This window comes from Carassius gibelio, chromosome B8, assembly GCF_023724105.1.
Source record: "Carassius gibelio isolate Cgi1373 ecotype wild population from Czech Republic chromosome B8, carGib1.2-hapl.c, whole genome shotgun sequence".
Classification (NCBI taxonomy): domain Eukaryota; kingdom Metazoa; phylum Chordata; class Actinopteri; order Cypriniformes; family Cyprinidae; genus Carassius; species Carassius gibelio.
Window position 1 is genome coordinate 6428732 of NC_068403.1, and position 19957 is coordinate 6448688.

At 34.8% G+C, this 19957-nt stretch overlaps 2 protein-coding genes across 2 annotated transcripts; one reads left to right on the forward strand and one right to left on the reverse strand.

Annotated features, from left to right (window-relative positions):
- The first annotated feature begins 256 nt into the window (after positions 1 to 256).
- On the forward strand, positions 257 to 2113 carry LOC127964139 (serine-aspartate repeat-containing protein I-like). Its single transcript, XM_052564297.1, has 4 exons — positions 257 to 275; positions 747 to 821; positions 1219 to 1371; positions 1493 to 2113. Exons 1-4 carry the CDS (start codon positions 257 to 259, stop codon positions 1714 to 1716), a joined length of 471 nt encoding a protein of 156 aa, XP_052420257.1. The 3' UTR covers positions 1717 to 2113.
- Positions 2114 to 11694: 9581 nt separating this feature from the next.
- On the reverse strand, positions 11695 to 19610 carry si:dkey-8e10.3 (serine/threonine-protein kinase SBK1). The gene is made up of 4 exons (XM_052563937.1): positions 19447 to 19610; positions 18034 to 18210; positions 16046 to 16248; positions 11695 to 12553 (listed from the first exon to the last, which is right to left on the reverse strand). Exons 2-4 carry the CDS (start codon positions 18200 to 18202, stop codon positions 11906 to 11908), a joined length of 1020 nt encoding a protein of 339 aa, XP_052419897.1. The 5' UTR covers positions 18203 to 18210; positions 19447 to 19610; the 3' UTR covers positions 11695 to 11905.
- Positions 19611 to 19957: the final 347 nt, after the last annotated feature.

The following is a 19957-nucleotide window of genomic DNA, read 5'->3' on the forward strand; positions in this document are numbered from 1 at the left end:
AGACATTGTTCTGATTCGCAGATAAACATTATTTTTTCATAATGAAGTTACAGCGATATTTGAAAGGTCTTCATGTTTTTAACCTGTTGGTGGCAGTGTTTCCCACTCCTTGTCTCACTACACACACTACACATCAAATAATAACCTGTAGAATTAATAGAAGCATAATTTTCTACCTGTTTCTGTTTTTGCAGTAAGATATTACAGAAGTAAAAAGGGCAAAGACGTCAACCCGGATGTGAATGAAATGGATAAGATGGATACAGAGGACAAAGGTATACTGTAGAATTTAATTATTATTACTTTGAACATTGTAAATGTCAAGACATAAGCAAATGTTTTCATTAATTTCTAAATGTTATTATTATTATTATTATTATTATTATTATTATGTATTTTACTGTTGTTATCTAATAAAGACAAAATCATTCACACATATAGATAGATAGATAGATAGATAGATAGATAGATAGATAGATAGATAGATAGATAGATAGATAGATAAACAGACAGACAGACAGACAGACGTACAAAATATATATTGATTTTATGAATGTATGTATTGGTAAATAATGTTCTAAAGCAGATGTATTCACTCTTTTATTCATATGTTAATTACAAATATTTTTTATAAGCAAGTATGTATGTATATATATATATATATATATATATATATATATATATATATATATATATATATATATATATAATTTTTTTTTTTTTTTTTTTTTTTTTTTTTTTTTTAGGTTTTTCTGAAGGAAAGGCAGCATTTTTTGATAATGATGACTACGAGGATGTGGATTCTCTCATGGACAAGTCAGGTGAGATATTGAAAAATTAGTCTTATAACAGCAATTGTCGATTTCCTTAATTTCAACACAATGTATGTCAGTCAATCCATCTTTTACTTAGTCTGTTCATTTTAGTTTTGTTGCCTGACAGCCTGCACATTATCCATCCAAATAAATAAACTAAGACTATAAAAAGTAAAAGTAAACCATAAAATAATTCTGTTAATCTCGACAAATTTGAATCAACAAAAACTGCTGATTTTTTTTCTTTCTTTTTTTCTTTTATGTTTGATAAACTAAAATATCATGTGAAATAAGTATAAGTGATTTTTACAACCAAAGATTCATATATAAATAAAGATAAATAAAATAATTTATATGTATATCTATTCATGAAAGAATAAATCATATTTGGTTTCTCCAACAGGAGAGGAGGATGAAGATGACAGAAAGAGGGATTCTTCTGGGACAGAATATGATGACATTGAGGGACAAGCCAATGGAACCTCTCCTTCCCAAACCCACCATGATGAAGACCTCGACATCCCTCTCCTTCCCAAGAGACCCGAGAACATTCTTGGTACATCACTCAAATTTACACTTCACTGTATGTGTGTGTGAGTGTGTGTGTGTGTGTGTGTGTGTGTGTGTGTGTGCCTTTATGAAAATGGTGCTGAACTTTTCCTTTGTGTTCTCATCAGATCAGGACACCTATGAAGTGGAGACAGAGAAACAGAAGGACTGTGATGATGTCATATCTGTCGAGGCTACAGCCAATGAAAATGCAGGGATGACAGGCACACAAGCACAGGTAGATGTAGACGTGGATGAAGGTGCAGATTCAGATTTAGATGCAGGTCTATTTGCAAATGCTGATGCAGATATGTTGACCACAGAGGTAGAAGTTCACGCTCAAGCAGAGTAATAAAGCAGCCACGAGACCAAATTGTTATTTCAAGTTAATATTAATAAGTGATAAGATTGTATGTTCTTATCACAGTAGAAAATTAAAGGGATAGTTCCCCCAAAAATCGAAGTTATGTCATTAATAACTCACCCTCATGTCGTTCCAAACCCGTGAGACCTCAGTTTATCTTTGGAACACTTTTTAAGATATTTTAGATTTAGTCCGAGAGCTCTCAGTCCCTCCATTGAAGCTGTGTGTACGGTATACTGTCCATGTCCAGAAAGGTAAGAAAAACATCATCAAAGTAGTCCATGTGACATCAGAGGGTCAGTTAGAATTTTTTGAAGCATTGAAAATACATTTTGGTCCAAAAATAGCAAAAACTACGACTTTATTCAGCATTGTCTTCTCTTCCGCGTCTGTCGTGAGAGAGTTCAAAACAAAGCACTTTGTGATATCCGGTTGGCGAACAAATCATTCGATGTAACTTTTTTTGAACCAGTTCACCAAATCGAACTGAATCGTTTTAAACGGTTCGCATCTCCAATACACATTAATGAACTGACTGAACTGCTGTGAAGAGAGAACTGAAGATGAACACCAAGCCGAGCCAGATAACGAACAAAAGACTAACTCGTTCTCAAGTCAAGAACCGTTTCCGTCCGATTCGAGAACCAAGGAGCTGACAATACTGCGCATGTGTGATTCAATGTGAAGCAGACCAACACACAGAGCGTCTGAACCGAACTGATTCTTTTGGTGATTGATTCTGAACTGATTCTGCGCTAATTTTATGAGCCCAGGTAAACCGAAGCCTTGAATCAAGGGCAATCATCGGCAATGATGCCATTAAGTCGAGTGCAAAAGAACCGGTGAACAGTTTCTTCAACCGGTTTATTGAATCGAACTGTCCGAAAGAACTACTGGTGATCCGCACACTGATGCGACCGGTTCTTGACTCAAGAACAACTTTTGTTCATTATCTGGCTCGGCTCGGTGTTCATCTTCAGTTCTCTCTTCACAGCAGTTCAGTCAGTGTACTGTTTGAGTAAATAATTTACTCTGGGATATTGGTTTGTTTTAGCTCAGAGGGAGTGTCAGCCACATTAAAGGTCCCGTTCTTCGTGATCCCATGTTTTAAACTTTAGTTATGTTGTTGTTAGAGTATAAATAATATCTGTAAAATTCAATGTCAAAATTCAATGCCAAGTGAAATATTTTATTTGACAGAATTCGGCTACAAAAAACGACCCGTTTGGACTACAGCCCTCTAGTTCCTGCAGTAATTACGTCACTAAAACAGTTTTTTGACTAACCTTCGCCCACGTATATGCAAAAAGGGGGGCGGGTCTTGTTGCTTTCCGACAGAGAAGAGGAAGAGCTGCGTTTGTGTTTATCACCATGTCGTCGAAACGCTGTTATTTTCATCTCTGAGTCCAATCATCTTGTTTTGGGCTTCCCAGGGATGCTGTACTTGGAGATTAATGGTAACAATTTATGTTTAACTCGATTCCCGAAAATTATAATCCACTTGTAAAACTATGTGCAGCACATTTTGCTGAGGACATCGAGCTTCCTCAATCTCAATCAGTTTAATGCCGGATTCACACAAAGATTATTCCTGAAAGATGGAGCAGTTCCCTCTTTGTCTGGAGGAGGCGTTGTTTATGGACCACAACCGGTAAGTGTATTTTATTATTTAAGTTGGTGTGTTAAACAGTTTCTGTAACTTATTACACAGAGGGCAACGCTGTTTAGCTTTGTTAACTAGATGTTAGGGCTGTGCAAAAAAATCGAATAGTCCAATCGCTTTTCCAGGAGGGCAGCCTGCGCTCAGCTGCCGTCGAATCACAACACAGGAGCCGCTGGCCCAATCAGAACTCGTTACGTATTTCTGAAGGAGGGACTTTATAAAACAAGGAAGTCATCAGCCAGTTTTTATGACAGTGAAAACAGCGGTATAGAGAAGAATTGCGTGAAAAATACTGTTTTTTTACATGCGAAACATGAACACATGTTATATTGCACACTGTAAACACAATCAAAGCTTCAAAAAAGCATGAAAAATGGGACCTTTAAAAAAGTTAACAGCTTAAGTCATTTGTGGATTAATGCATATTGGAGACGCGAGCTGTTCCAAACGATTTAGTTTGATTTGGTGAACTGGTTCAAAAAGATCCGTTACATCGAATAATTCGTTCGCGAACCGGATATTAGGGCTGTTCGATTCTTTTCCAATTCTTTTTTATTTTATTTTATTTTTATCTATTTTTAAAAAAATGACAATATGAAAATGTTAGTTTTTTCAGCTTTGCCCATGAAATTAGTCATAGCCCAGCTCAGCAGGGACATGTGTTTGTCACATGAATTAAATAAGACATGAAGAGTCTAAAATAAATATGTACAGTTCAGCTGAATGATGAAATTTACTTTGTTTACTTTGCACAATATTAACAAACTGTACAATGAAACAAAATAACCAGAACATCTATGACTGATAGAGCTCATGGTTTATCTGTCAATCAGATGTGCTCTCGGCCACTGATCTATGCTCGTGATGTATTCTTTTGTAATTTTCATTGGCTGATATTGTTTAAAAAAAAAAAAGTATTTTAGATGATAATAAGATCAAGACCCTAAATGACGTCATGATCTATTCTGTCATGCAGCTTTCAAAATTGTGGACAAGCCAGTTCCACCATAATTTTTTTTATTTTTTATTTAAAATAATCTTTTATATCACAACTTTACTAATTATGGATTTGCTGAATTGTGCTTCTGAAATGGAAGGCTACATCCTAAAATTAAATTGATCAGTACTGACTCTTTTTATTTCTGTTTATTTTCCTGAATTTAGATGTGTGTAGCCTTTGTCGGATGTAGCCTTCCGTTTGAGAGACTCCCATAGATAATCTTTGTTGAACTGAAAAACACTCTGAATGAGGAGTCAATTCCCCTTGATCGAATCAACCAACCAACCTTTGGAATCGACACTCGATACCCAACTTCTCAGAATCGAGGAATCGATTATTTTTGGAATCGATTTCCAGCCCTACCGGATATCACTACACTGTTTTGTTTTGAACTCTATCACAACAAACACGGAAGAGAAGACAATGCTGAATGAAGTTGTAGTTATGTGCTATTTTTGAACCAAAATGTATTTTTGATGCTTTAAAAAATTCTAACTGACCCTCTGATGTCACATGGACTACTTTGATGATGTTTTTCTTACCTTTCTGGACATGGACAGTATACCGTACACACAGCTTCAATGGAGGGACTGAGAGCTCTCGGACTAAATCTAAAATATCAGTTTTAACTGTGTTCCGAAGATAATCCGAGGTCTCACGGGCTTGGAACGACATGAGGGTGAGTTATTAATGACATCGTTTAGATTTTTGGGTTAACTATCCCTTTAAGAAGAAAATATGGATAAACCAATGCTGTTTAATGATGCTAACTCTCAAGATTTCTCTCAAGATGTTTAAAAGAAGGGACACATACACAAAACTGATTTGGAATAACAAAATATCTAATTGTTGTCACAAAATTGTATGAACTGAAGAAAAGAGCTAATTTTTGTGCTGACAAACCAGTCAAACTTTTTTGTAATTCTTAAGGTTTTGATGTGTAGTTTTGTTTTCTTTGCTTCTTCTTTGCTTGATTTGTTTTTCAGTCTGTTAAAGCTCATGAGCAGGCCCACATGAACTCAGCAAAAAACCTTGAAATTCAAATGTAATAATAGCTTATCATTATCTTGTTCATTTGATATGGTAATATCTTTTAAAAATGTACAAGATCAATGCTTATAAAATTTCCAAATCCAGGTACAGTAACACTTTGTTATCACAAAAAGGAGGCCAGAGTTCACTTGCTTCACCCCGCAACTAAAATTTGCTGAATTTTCCAACCCGAGTTTGGACACTACAGATAAAAAAAAAAAAAGCATTATGTCACTTCACCAATGGATCCTCTGCTGTGAATGAACGCCATCAGAATCCACAAGTAATACACTTGACTCCATCAGTTAATGTCTTCTGAAGTGAAACGATTTGTGTTTACAAGAAACAAATCCATCAAGACATTTTTTTTATCTTTGCTTGATCTGATTCAAACAAGATGACTTTCACAGTGGAAATAATAAATATTTTGGATAGAGGATTTTTATTTTAGCTGGAAGCAGCAGTTTGAAGTTAAAAACATCTTGATGGATATGTTTCCTGACTGGATTAATTGTGGGTCATTGTGATGTTTTTATCAGCTGTTTAGACTCTCATTCTGACAGCACCCATTGACTGCAGAGGAATTATTGGTGAGCAAATTATACTAAATTTCTCCAGATCTGTTCCCATGAAGAAACAAACTCATCTACTTCTTGGATGGCCTGAGAGTGAGTACATTTTCAGCAAATTTTAATTTTGGGGTGAACTATTTCTTTAATACACAATGTATATATATATATATATATATATGGACAGATAAACGTTCAGCTGTCCATTTAGTTTCCATTCATCTTCTGGATCAATAATTAGACAAATGTTAGCATGAAAAATAAATTGTTATGCAAAAAAAAAAAAACAAAAAAAAAAAACAATCAATTCATCTGTAACCACTAGTTTCTTAAATGTTGCATAATATTACTGAAAAAATGTAAAGATAATGCTCACCAAAAGTGAAAACCTACTCTAGGTGCTATTTTGGCGCAAAAAACAGTATATTTTACTTACCGTGGCCTACTCGTGAGCAAGTGTATTAATTTTTGAAAGAGATGTTTATTATTTTAAAAGGAATTATAGTTTTACACAATTTTACAATAATAATCTTATTTTCTATTTTTGTATATACAGTATTAAGTATTAAGATAAAATCAAATAATAGATTGTTTAGAAATTGTGCAGCGATTTTGTTTGATCTGCCTTTTAATTTTTTGGCTTGTTTTGACTGATTTCATATTAAAGTAATTGATGGCTTTGACTCTTTTGTACATTATTATGACATTTAAAGGTGTCAGTTTCATGTATCTCAGTAAATCTCAGAAGAGCTGGAGGTGAAACCGTGTCAGTGGAGTCATGCTCTGGTGCTGTGTGTTAAACTGTATTGTTCTATAACACCTATAGTTTGATTCACAGCACAAGAGTTCGCTCTCCTTGCTTCATCAGGAATTCTCCTTCTAATTGCAAACATGTCTGATTACATTTGGCATTTACTCACACATGGCCAGCTTTAAACACAGTAACAGCTGCCGTGTACTATAACTAGTAGTACTAGTGTTACTGTATTTTGGTGACGTCTTTCTGTGGCCGGGAAAGTTCACATGTCATCTGCTTTACTCTGGGGGACTCGTTTTGGCGGAACATGTTTTTTTATTTATTTATTTTTTATTTTTTAAGAGAACTAACCGTGTGTCTTTAGGGGCCAGAATCTTTTAATAGAACATTCCAAAATTGAAATGAGGATTATCCAGGATTTATTTAACATTCACTACAGTTCCATTAAGAGCTTTTTTTTTTTTATCACAGTCTGTTTAAAAAGATTAAACATGGCTGATTGTGATGATTTTAACTAAAGAATGTGATGCTAACAGTTTCCCCACTTAAATCATGGGTGGACATTTTTGTCTTTTGTTTATATTGTTGTTTTGACCTTGTATAACTTATTCTAGCAGTTGGTTTGCTAAAGTGAGAGCTGAAATAACCTTCACAAACATGCCTGTGGATTGCTGATATAAGAAGTTGTTGGCAGTGAGATTGTGATTTTCCATAAGAGCAAAGATTTATTAGCAGTAGTGCTGCATGAGCCGCTGGCAGGAACACAGAGCCCATCGGTTCATCAGCCCTCCATTGATGGCATCTGTTCCTCAAAGCATTGTGGGATACTGGACAGAGTGATGCCATGTTGTGGGGTTACAAGTCATAATCGATTTAGATTTTTACACATTATATAACAAATTGTTATTTGCTGGAGCTCTTAAATGTGACAACAAATATTTAATAAGATGTCATATACTGTATGCAATTTGTTTAAAATATAAAATTAAAAATATTATAAAAACATAAGTAATTTAACTAATGTAAAAATTCATAAATACAGGAGAAATTGTTTCTGTAGTTTTAAACTATTTTGTTTTCTATTTGAATATATTTGAAAATGCAAAGCTGAATTTTCAGCATCATTACTGCAATCGTCAATGTCACGTCATCCTTCAGAAATCCTTCTAATCTGCTGCTCAAGAAACATTTATTATTATTATCAATGTTAAAAACAGTTATGCTGCTTCATATGTTTGTAGAAACAGTGATTTTTTTTTCAGGACTCTGCGAGGAATAGAAACTTTAGAAAAACTTTTATTTAAAATTAAATATATTACAGATGTCTTCACTGTCACTTTATCCGTGCTACATAGCAGTGGTTTTGAAAGAAAGAAAGAAAGAAACATGCTGACACCAAAATAGATAAAAAAAGCACTGACCCCAAACACATACACACAAGCACAATATTTCAATTCAATGCACAATCCAGAAGCATGTTTCCAAAAAGATAGAAGATTAAATCTAATCTAAAAGGAAATCTGAGTGAGGTACTTTTTTGATACATTTGCATAAAAACAATTTTAAAACTTAAAAATTTAGCTAGAGTATGTGATTTACTTTCTGATGCATTTATGGGAGAAAAATATAGATGTTTAACAGAGTTGTGACTGGTTTTACTACATCCACTGGGGTTTATTTTAGTGTCGTCGTAAAATACATAAAAGTTAAGTTGTCGAGTCTGTCAACAAAGTCCCAAAGCTCAATGAGCATTTTCAACATATGTTGCATGACGTTTAGTTTAAAGCACTAAAATCAGATCTGATCTGAGAAATGAAATGATCTGAGTGGCATTTATTGAATATATCAGGCAATTAGAGCCTCATATCCATGCAGCACAGAGTGATGACTTCATTTCCATTCTAGCAGGTGTCAGAGTTCCAGGAACTGACACTGTACCAACATGTTTACTAGTGTTGTTGCTCTAATGGCCACAAAAAAAGGTATTCAGACACTTAAAATGTCTGGATGCATATGCGGAATTTAAGAATATGAACTCTATTCACTTACTTTTCATCAGTTTTGACTAATGTTGTCGATATTTTAACTGGACATATGAAGTCAGTTCACCTTGAGTTCACACAAGTGTAGTTCTTTACATTAACTGGCAACCATAAAGTGTCCAGTAAAAGGACTATTATTGTTTTGTACACTTTGTAAAAAGAATCTGGCTTAAAGTAACAACCGAAACAGATTATGAGTCATTGCTGAGGAGTCGAGCTTCAGTGAAAGCTGTTAAACCCTTTACCCCACGATGGGCTTTTGGCTGCCTTAGAGGATTTAGTAATGAGGCCTTTGATTGGAGCAGCTCATAGGGACTGCAGTAACATGATCCCGGTTAGTGTAACGCTCTAAATTTGCTGCAAAGTGAAGGGAGCTGCTGGGTTCAGAACTGCTGTCAAATCACCAGTGTGACGACACCCCACCGGGACGGTTTCTCTAGAGCCGGGCCTAAACAAACACCAGCCCAGAATCCATCAATACCACACCAGCTGCAACAGATGCCAGGAGACCTCTGAATGTTCAAAAGAGAAGGTTGCAGTGCTTTCGGTGTTTGTATGTAATAAATTACTGAGGTTACCAGCAAAGGCCAACAGTGACTTGGAAGAGATTTCAAAGCACATTTTGACATGATACTATCTACAGAATGTAAGTGTCTTAAAGAACATTAGATTCGTGTAATGAAGTTTGGAAGGAGCTTGTTTGTTTGATCCACTGAATCATATTTATACCATAAGCAGCTGCTTACCTCACTCCAGAAAGTCCACCTTTATTTTTAAACACGTATCATATATTCTTATTATTTATTTATTTTTCTTTCTTTAGTCAAGTAGTCAAGTTTAGTGAAGAGCTCTGTGCTCATCTGTTATGAGCAGCATGCCAAATCTATTTGTGACCTTAGACCACAAAATCAGTCATAAGGGTCTTTTTGTTTGTTTGTTTTTTTAGATTTGCAACTATTTAATAATCTGGAATCTGAGGATGCAAAAAAATCTAAATACTGAGAATATCCCATTTAAAGACGTCCAAATGAAGTTCTTAGTAATGCATATTACTAATCAAAAATTAAGTTTTCATAGACTGTATTTACAATAGGAAATTTACAAAATATGTTAATAGAATATGATCTTTACTCAATATCCTAATGATTTTTTTGCCATAAAAGAAAAATCAATAATGTTGACCCATACAATGTATTTTTGGCTATTGCTACTATATACCCCAGCAACTTAAGGTTTTGTGGTTCAGGATCAGTTTTTTTTTTTTTTTTTTTCTGTCAAGCTAGAGAATTATATGAAAAAGTGAATAAATTATTTGTTTTGACATTTAAGGCAGAAAATGACCAGTACATCTTCCAGTAAATGCATGGGTATTTCCTTTAGCACTAAACACTAATGTAATGCATAGTTCAAAATGTGGGTAAAACACCTGTCAAAAATCAATACGGAAAATTCTGGAGCACTTTATTTTACAGCGGTGTTCCACATGTACATACTAGGTACTTATTAAAGTAATTACAATAACTGGGTGATAGAAACCCTTAACCTACCCCTAAACCTAACCTTAACTTAATTAGTTATATTACCCAGTGCTTTCTTAAATAAGTACACTTTTTAGTTCACCTAAAGTGCACGCACTGTAAAATAATGTGCAGCTGAACATTCCTTCATATTAACAGTACACTGAATGAATGAATGAATGAATGAATAACAGTTGACAGCAGCCCTTCCTTTCCATAGTATTTTCTTTTTCCACTATGGAAGTCAACGGGGACCATATGCTCTTTAGTAACCATCATTCTTCAAAATATTTTATTTTCTGTTCAAACGCTGAAAGAAACACACAGGTTAAAAAAAGTTCAGTTTTTTAAATTGGTAAAAATCTGTGTCAATCACTTTCTCAAGCACTAGATTTATCCTTTGATAATGTGTCTTTAATAGTGACATGGTCAAATCATGAGCACACAGCAAACAAGATATTTGATATTGAAAATATACACAGTTGATACCAATATACAAAACATAATACAACAAAACGTGGATAAAAACATTAGTAAAACACAACAGTAGTTTAAAATGTACCCCTCATCTACATTACAGATATGGGAAATGTACATATTCTGTGTATTTTTTGTGCACTGGACCCTCATTTCTGCTTGAAACAGAAGTGACTGGCAGATCATATAATAATACAATATGGATAATTAGTGAAAACCTTATTTTGTGTGGAGGTAGAGGATTGAATGTGCGCGTACAGAAATGGATATCAGAGACAAAAGGGCAGGAGATGGTCCACTCCAATAACAATAAAAATGCTGGGTTAAATATGGACAAACCCAGCAATTGGGTTGTTGTCAAACAACAGCTGGGTTAAATTTTTAACACAACCTTCTGGGCAGTTACCCAACCGCTAGGTCAAAAATGGTTGCTAATAAAGAATCACCTGCAAGTGAGTGTGTGGTCTTATACCTCTTTATGCTACTTTGATGTCTTCTGACCGGCACCTCGGATAACAAAATATGTAAATACAAAATATTTTTTGAGAAAAAGTATATATATATATATATATATATATATATATATATATATATATATATATATATATATATATATACACACACACACACACACATAAATATATATACATATAGATATGTGTGTGTGTATACTGTATATATTATACACACACATGAATAAATAAATATTACCTGATTTTTCGTAATTCATATATTTATAAAATATTTTGTATCATAAATTTGATCAGATTTGAGTTTCTGTGCACTTTATGGAATCCTGTACAGCAATAATGTACTTTTTCTCCATCAAAATGTATTCTTATGTAGACAACTAAATATAGAATTTAAAATGTAAGTGCATTACTTTGTATTTATATATATATATATATATATATAGTGTATCTATTGTTAATTATAGCATGCCACAATTGCTGTTAATGAAGTATAAATTGTATTTAACCAATAATATTGACCCGCAAATGAGTGTCTTCCTCATAACTTTTTAAGATATCAACACCTCTAATGATCTACATTCTTTCCACCGAGCAGCTCTCTGCATTGCAACCGGCACCACATTCTGCTCATTTGTCATATAACACCATCACTGTTCATCACTGTAGCTGCTTCTGCAGGGACTCGGTGTGGATGTGCTGACCTCCCCATTTTCTCCCACCCATCCGTTGGCGTCCTTCGCTCGCACCCAGTCCTTACCCACATAACCTTTGACCTCCCCTACAGAGCACCTCTCACTGGGATCCAGTGCTAACATCCTTCTGAACATCTGCATGCACACAGGCGTGAATCTTTTCCACTGAGATGGCACAGGGGTTTTCTTCGGCGATCTGCGCCAGTCTGCAAATTCCTCGTAGAAATCGTCGCTGTCATTGCAGCGCTCCCAGGGGAAGAAGCCAGTGAGGATACAGAAAAGAAGCACAGCAAAAGCAAAGGTATCTAGAGTGGGCTCCACACGGAGCGGAGGGACTGTTACCTCCTTCTGACCTTCCTCCAAGACCATGGCGCACAGCTCTGGAGCCATATACGGCAGCGTGCCCGATATGAAGCGTATGAGGGTTCCTCGTCTCTGGGTGAGGCCGAAGTCGGCCAGTTTGACCCGCCGGCATTGGGTGTCCAGCAGCAGAATGTTCTCAGGCTTGATGTCGCGGTGGACCAGACCACGCTGGTGGATGAACTCTAGAGCACAAGAGATCTGAACAGCACAGCGCTTCACTGCACATTCAGGGATGCCCACCTGGAGAAAAACAAAATGCATCATTCCATTGTTTGGAGCATGAGAAACAAATTGTGAAAATAAAAATGTTTATTAATATTTTATGATATGACCAGTGTATAGAGGACACCAGGACTCAGTTAACAAGAAAATTAAAGCAACCCTATAACCAAAACAGTGCATATATATATATATATATATATATATATATATATATATATATATATATATATATATATATATATATATATATATACCAGTAAATCTTTTGGTTCAAGGATATTTTGTTTTCAGTATTTTTTTTTAAATGTCAATTTTAATATTATAAATAATATATTAAAGTATTTCAATAACATGTTATAAATAAAAGTCTAATAACGTAAAAAAAAAAAAAAAAACTTCATACTTCAATAATAAAATAAGAAAGTATTGAATATCTTAATATATCCTATATAAAACATCTTAAATATAAAAAAGTTAAATTACAATTTAATTAAATGAACAAATAAACTAACAAAATAAATATATACATACCGGTACACACTTTTCTACATATTTTAACCCATCCAAGTGCACACACACACTCTGTGAACACACACCTAGAGCAGTGGGCGGCCACCCCCACCTACAATTCCTGCCGGACCTGAGACTCTAACCAGCGACCTTCAGGTTAGAAGTCCGACTCTCTATCCATTAGACTATGACTGCACCATAAATGGGCCATTATGCTAAGAAATTTATTTTGGTAACAATAGTCTTGACTATTTAAAATACTAAACAGTATACTGACACGAATGTGTGCAAAATTCTGTCAAGACGACTTCATTGCACAATAAATTCAAATCTAAGGTTGCATGTGTTTAGGAGCCCCTGTGGCGTTATTGCCTCTTTAAATCTTTCCAGGCTTCAGAACGTCTGGCTTAAGGTTTCACTGGATATGCTGAAGTAACAGAGACTCATGTGGTGACAGAGAAAAACAGCTGCTCTTCTCTTTTACTCACACATTACACCCTCCAAGATTTCCTGAGAGGACATGTGAACATTACCGAAATATGTCAAGTGTACTTTCTGCTCCAAGTGAACATGCTCAGCGTGTGAACGGGCCTGTATTACATAGTGGTTCAGGGCAAGTCTGGAGTGACTTGAACAATCTGGAGCTTCATTTATTATATAGACATAATAAATTAAACTTAAACACTTTTTTTCTCACTGGTTTCGAATAATGTCCTAATGTACTAATAATAGCCAAAAGTTAATATGCATGTATCTGACCTAGGGGTGTCGCCATATACCGGTATTAACGATAACCATGATATTCAAAGCAACAAATATCGATATCGGGGTATTTTTGTGTAACGATATACCGGTATTAATCGTGATATTCATAGCAACAATTATCGATATTGTGTTAATTTAGTGTGTGACGATATACCGTTATTAGCGATAACTGCAATATTTAAAATGAACAGTTATTATAACGCTTATGATAACACCACATGTAAATACTCCAGTGCCAGGACCCGGTTGAGCTCCCAGGTGGCAGTATTGTGTCTTAACATTGACACCTGTCACATGAGAAGACGACGCAGCGCTCACAGCTACTCCGAGGAGAGCTGGTGTCATCAGAAATCAAGTCCCCCATCGAAAGTCCCCAGCTGTTTCAAATGCCTGATCAAAAAGCTGTTTTGATTGCTTGTTGCATGTCTAATCGAAACTGCGGTAGCTTGTATTTTCAAGCTAAAATAATTTTGTAAACGACATTAATGGTCATTATAACAAAGTTTTAAACAACATAAATGAAAGTATGATTTTGTAGGAATTGTAATCAGGCGCTAAGAATAATACCCATTAAAAGTTTGTTAAACCAATGGGATCACTCGGGGTCCTAAGCGGACCCGATTTTGAGGGGGACTCAATTTCTCATGACACCATGTTTGTCAGAGTTGCCATTATTTTACTAATCATAGAACGGTAAACGTTATATTAACCTCTTAACAGCGGCTTTCTGTGTTCATATGTTTAAGCAAAGGGTGATTCTTTTAATTAATTAAGTTCTGCATTTTCTTTACTCGTCTTTTTTTGTATTTGCAATCAATACAGCCTGTGTGTAGTAACACTTTTTTGTCTTTGTTCAAATCTATTAACAGTTACATGATTAAAAGTTACATGATTAAAACTGATCTTGAAAAACTGAGCGACGACAGTACTACATTAAACTCTGTAATATGGTTGCAGTGCTGTGCACTTCATGCCTCATCTGCGGTCATTCTTCAATAAGATTCAGCAGTTAACTAAAATTAGTTAATTACATTAGTTAACAACATATATAAATAATACACAAATAATAATGAACAATATTTCCACAGCATTCATTAATCTTAGTTCATGTTAATTTACTTATGCATTATTACAATTATTTGTAAACATTAATTCACTGTGAACTAATATGAACAATGAATGACATTAACAAAGATAATATATTGTGTAATAAATGTATTGTTCATTGTTCATTCATGTTACTTAATACATTAATGTTAACAAATGACATCTTATTGTAAAGTGTTAGCATTAATATTTATTCATCATACTGTTGAACTTGACAGTTATTTCATAGGAGCATCCAAGAGGATGGAGAAAGCCAGAGTCTTGTGCCCTGCGTTTATCAGTATCCTTATGTTCATTGGGTGAAAAAGAAAAACTCAACAAAGTAAAAAATAATTTGACTAATATCTTTTCCTCCCAAGATTTCTATAGATATCACGACATATCGATATTGTGAATTTGTATGGCCACAATTACCGTGATATGAAAAATGGAATATCGTGAGAGCCTAATCTGATCCAACCAATCTGAATTTCACCATTCCACCATCTCAAATTAAGGATTATTTTAAACATTTTATAATAAAATATCTTATTTCATTACAAGCATCTTCTTAAAGAATTATTCAGTTATGGAAGCTCTCAGAGGATGGGTATATATATATATATATATGTATATATATATATATATATATATATATATATATATATATATATATATATATATATATATATATATATATATATATATATATTGTTATCCTGACATCACTCATCATTTCTCTGCGATACATTTAATCAGCATCTGTCAAACATCATTCTGTAAGCATGCAGTTTTATCCCGGTCCCTTGGGATAAAATATACTGTACCACATCTAGAGTTACTATAGTGTCTGTGACGATACAGCCGTAACCTTCTCAAGTGTCGGACACTGAATTAGAACTCGTCTGCCAATGACAGACATAAAGTGACAGACTTACTTTAAAGCGAATGTCTGGCTTTGTGTATACAAATAAATAAGTATCTAAATATGGTCATATGTATATGAATAGTAGTCTCAACAGCTTTTTTATTTTGACTGGTTTTGGGGTCCTGGGTCACATATTTGAAGAAATCTGGGAATTTGCAGTGCTTAAGCATAACTACATGTGAATAAAGGAAAGATCTCATGATGTTTGAGGACCCACCCACCCGTGGCTGGATGATGGCAAAAAGGTCCCGTCCTGTCACAAGCTCCTGGGCGAATCCGTAGTGCTCGTTGGACTGGAAGGCGATTCCAAACAATCCCACGATGCATGGGTGGCAAGACAGATGCAAAGAGATGCAGTATTCTCTCAGGAAGCCCTGCAGTTTGGTGGAGGCCTTGGGTAGCACTTTGAGAGCCATCGGAGTCCCTGAGACACAATCAGCAGTGAAAGAGAAACAAGATCAGAGGACATTCGGCTTTCTTAAAAGGTGCCCTGGAGACACATAACATGACATACAGTCTTTCGTTTGTAGTGGAAAGTATTTTCACAGCTGTTCGGATGATATCTTGGCATTGCGATCTGTGGGAGTGTAAAAGAGGATGTAGTGTTTCATTTAAATAGCATTATCTCATTCCTGCACACTGGTCAAACTGTTCCCTGCAATACTGATACACACACCACAGTAATGATTCCCACCTTCATGTGATACAGTATTTACATACTTAAAGAATAGCCTACATAAAGAATACATACAAACTAATACCATGTTTTTGATCATTATGGTTTAAAAAAACATAATGAACCATGAAATCTGTTTGTGGCATACACAGGTCTTTTATGGTAATTGGTAATGAATATGACCATGTTTTATAGGGGCCAGGCACCGAAGGTGTATTCGTTTGCATTCTTCTTCTTCTTTCACTGTTGAGTCTATGGCAGCCCATAGAAACGATTGCAGGAAAGTTGTGAAATTTGGCACACCGATATAGGACAGTCAGAACAGTCACCATAGCAAATTTGCAGTCTCTAACTCAAACTCTCTAGCGCCACCACTTGTCCAAAGTTTCACTAATGCTTATACTGATAACTTTTAAACCCTAAGGCACAGAAGAAACATTCTTTTTTTCTCCCGAATCCTTGACTCATGACAAGTCGGATGAAGTTCAAAATTTGAAGGGTTTCATTTTTTCGCTATTTTAAATTGTTCGAAGAATAATAATCAGCTAGTCATTATCTTAAAATAAACCCCTTCAGGGTGATTCAAGATCCTCAAATGGGCCAGTTTCCCGCTAACAATTGATCTTAGAGCTTACGAACGTTTTCTACAAGTAATTTTACGATCTTTCGTTATAGTTTCACGTGCGTTTCCCAACAATGCACGTAAAGCAATCGCACGTAACTGTGTTTTAAGTGCTACTTAGGAGTCGCTATCTGTTTGTCAAGTGCTGAAATGACGCCTTAGAGAATGGCTCTTAATTGTAGTACACAATCATTTATTTATGTTAACCTAATGCTGCATTCCAGACAGACAACTTCGATATAATAACTATAATACGATATAATATTATATTATATTATAGTGTACAATATTATGCTTTACATAATCATATATAATATACTTTATATACTTATATATTATGTTAGGTAAAAAATGTTAGCCTGAATGCACTGTAAGTTGCTGGATTTTCATAGCTGGATTTCGTCATTGACAAACAACCCCCCAGTCTTTGAAGCATTTCCTACATACTTCTTTTATTCTTTTTTTTATTCTTTTTTTTTCAGTTAAATGTGTATTTCTAATTTTCCCTGCTCTTTTTAATTTATTTATTTATAAATTAAGAACAAAATTTAAAGAAAACAAGTCAAAGTGTACAATAAAGCACAATCAAATCCTTATATTATAATCACATTGCACTTGACTTCAAGTCAAAGGTGTAATATGCAGATTGCCCTGCAGGTGAGAGCATAAATCTGTCTTCTTACGATGCACTTAGGGCTAAACAATTACTCCAGAGCACCCGTAGATCTACGATAATCTTCAAGTGCTACTTAAGTTACAATGATTTTGAAAAACAGACTGTAATATTAAGATCATTCTTAGGCTTAAGTAGCTTTTGGGAAACTCACCCATGCTTAGTTAAAATGCTGTTTTCTTTTAATGTATGACATATGACCTAAAATTAAACATATTAACCCTTCTGGCTGACATACCCTTGCAGCGGTGGGTGACCAGCAGCACACGTCCATACTTTCCCCGACCGATCTCTTTAATAATGTTGAAGTGTTCTTTAATCTCGAGCTGACATAAACTCTGAGATGTTAACTCCATCAGCTCGTCTATCAGACTGCTGCCCTCCTCCACTGAGCCCAGTTCAATCATTGCACTGCCTGTCCGGGAAAAAAGGGAAAAATTCAGAGGGTGTCATTGTTCACTATAATACAAATCTAATTATATATATTTATATATTAAATATAAATTGGATTATAATTGAAATAATATAAAATAATTATATTATTAAAATAATATATATATTTTTTTTTCCTTCTGAAATTGAGAAACTCTTGAACTGGAAATGACATCACAGTAGAACCTGAAGACCCTGACTGTTAACTAATTTCAGCAGGCCCATAAAAACAGGAAAAGGAAAAGGAAAGAAACGGACGCTTGCATTTTAAAATGAGAACATCTTGGAGAAAAAGTAATTGCCTCTTGTACTAAAACATTATATTTCCAAAATGACAATTGGTAATAAAATAAAGATTTTCATCTGTAAAATTGATGATAGCTTTTGAAACCATTGTATTGTAAATACACATTTCAATAGCTTAGTTCTGTTTGTCCTCATCACTCATCACTGAACAATCAACACATTCCTTCTCAGCGTCCAAACACTCACTACATACATTCCAGCTCCTGTAAAGCTCCTGTGCTTTTTTGAACTCTGATACTCTGTGTGCATACAAAACATGTGTATATGACCAGCTGCATCAGGAGAATGAATACAGAATGTATGTGTGGCATGTGAGATTATTAGTGTGGTTTTTGTATTTATGAGCTCTTTCTCCTTGTCAACTTCCTAATTTAAACAGGTTTTTGTGAGTTAAACTGCATAACTGTTTGCCATTCCAATGAAAAATAATAGTTGCATGCTTACTGAACAGGAAAAATGTGAAAACATGATTTCAAGTATGATGCTATTAATTAACCACTTTTGCTATTTATTAAGCCTATTATTTATACTCAATTAAAGCTTAATCACAGTGGTTTTTTTGTTTTTGTTTTTTGTTTGTTTTTTGCAGAAAACATTTTAAATAAGCCCCATTTATAGACAACAAAAATGTATGTGTTCATTAATATCATCAATGCCTTTTAAATGCATCGTACATTTTGGGAAGAATTAAACCCCATATTTCTTTACAAATCACTTTTCTGCCTACAAAGCAATGCAAATCACTATTTCTGCCTACAAAGCAATGCAAATGTTTTATTTTGCTCCATGCAAAATTGTAAATTCAGACTAGCACAAAATATGCATGCACAATAATGCACAGGATTGATTTTTTACAGACAAATCTGCCATTGTTAGCTGTGTAGTAATGGCTTTCTCTCTGCCCTTCTCTCACCTCTCTATAGCTGTGCAAAGGATCAGGGCACCCAGACGCGCAGCAATAGCAGCAGTGCTGCAGCCAAAGCCGATGCAGAGCACTGCGAGTGAGGACTCCTGTTCTTTGAGCTCCTGGATTGCTTTATATGGATGAAACACCCACTCTGGAAAGAGTTACGCTTCCGAGGTGTTGACTCCACCCGCATGGGCACCACGCGTAAACACATGTTCACTCACATATTTCAGACACATAAAGCTGAGACCTCATATCATATTTCCCCAAATATGTTTATGTATATTCAGACACAAACTGAGTTGGCCTAGTTATGACAAAAACACTGGATTCATAATTTTAGAACCTGCTTTTTAGATATAGAGCAGTTAATAATCAGACACCTCAAACGCATGCATCTTTTGAATGAGGAATATGGTTGTGCATTTGTGTTTATGGACTTATGTGTCTAGCTTTTTAAAGAACAGTTTATCATTGTAATCGAAGGTGACATACTCCCACAGCACCATCAGATTCT

Coding starts and splice junctions, on each gene's coding strand:
- LOC127964139 (XM_052564297.1), top strand. Junction 822..1,218: donor TTCTCTCATGGACAAGTCAG/GTGAGATATTGA, acceptor TTTCTCCAACAG/GAGAGGAGGATGAAGATGAC. Junction 1,372..1,492: donor GAGACCCGAGAACATTCTTG/GTACATCACTCA, acceptor TGTTCTCATCAG/ATCAGGACACCTATGAAGTG.
- si:dkey-8e10.3 (XM_052563937.1), bottom strand. CDS start 18,202: ATGATTGAACTGGGCTCAGTGGAGGAGGGCAGCAGTCTGATAGACGAG. Junction 16,249..18,033: donor GGTCACCCACCGCTGCAAGG/GTATGTCAGCCA, acceptor ATTGTGTCTCAG/GGACTCCGATGGCTCTCAAA. Junction 12,554..16,045: donor TTGCCATCATCCAGCCACGG/GTGGGTGGGTCC, acceptor GTTTTTCTCCAG/GTGGGCATCCCTGAATGTGC.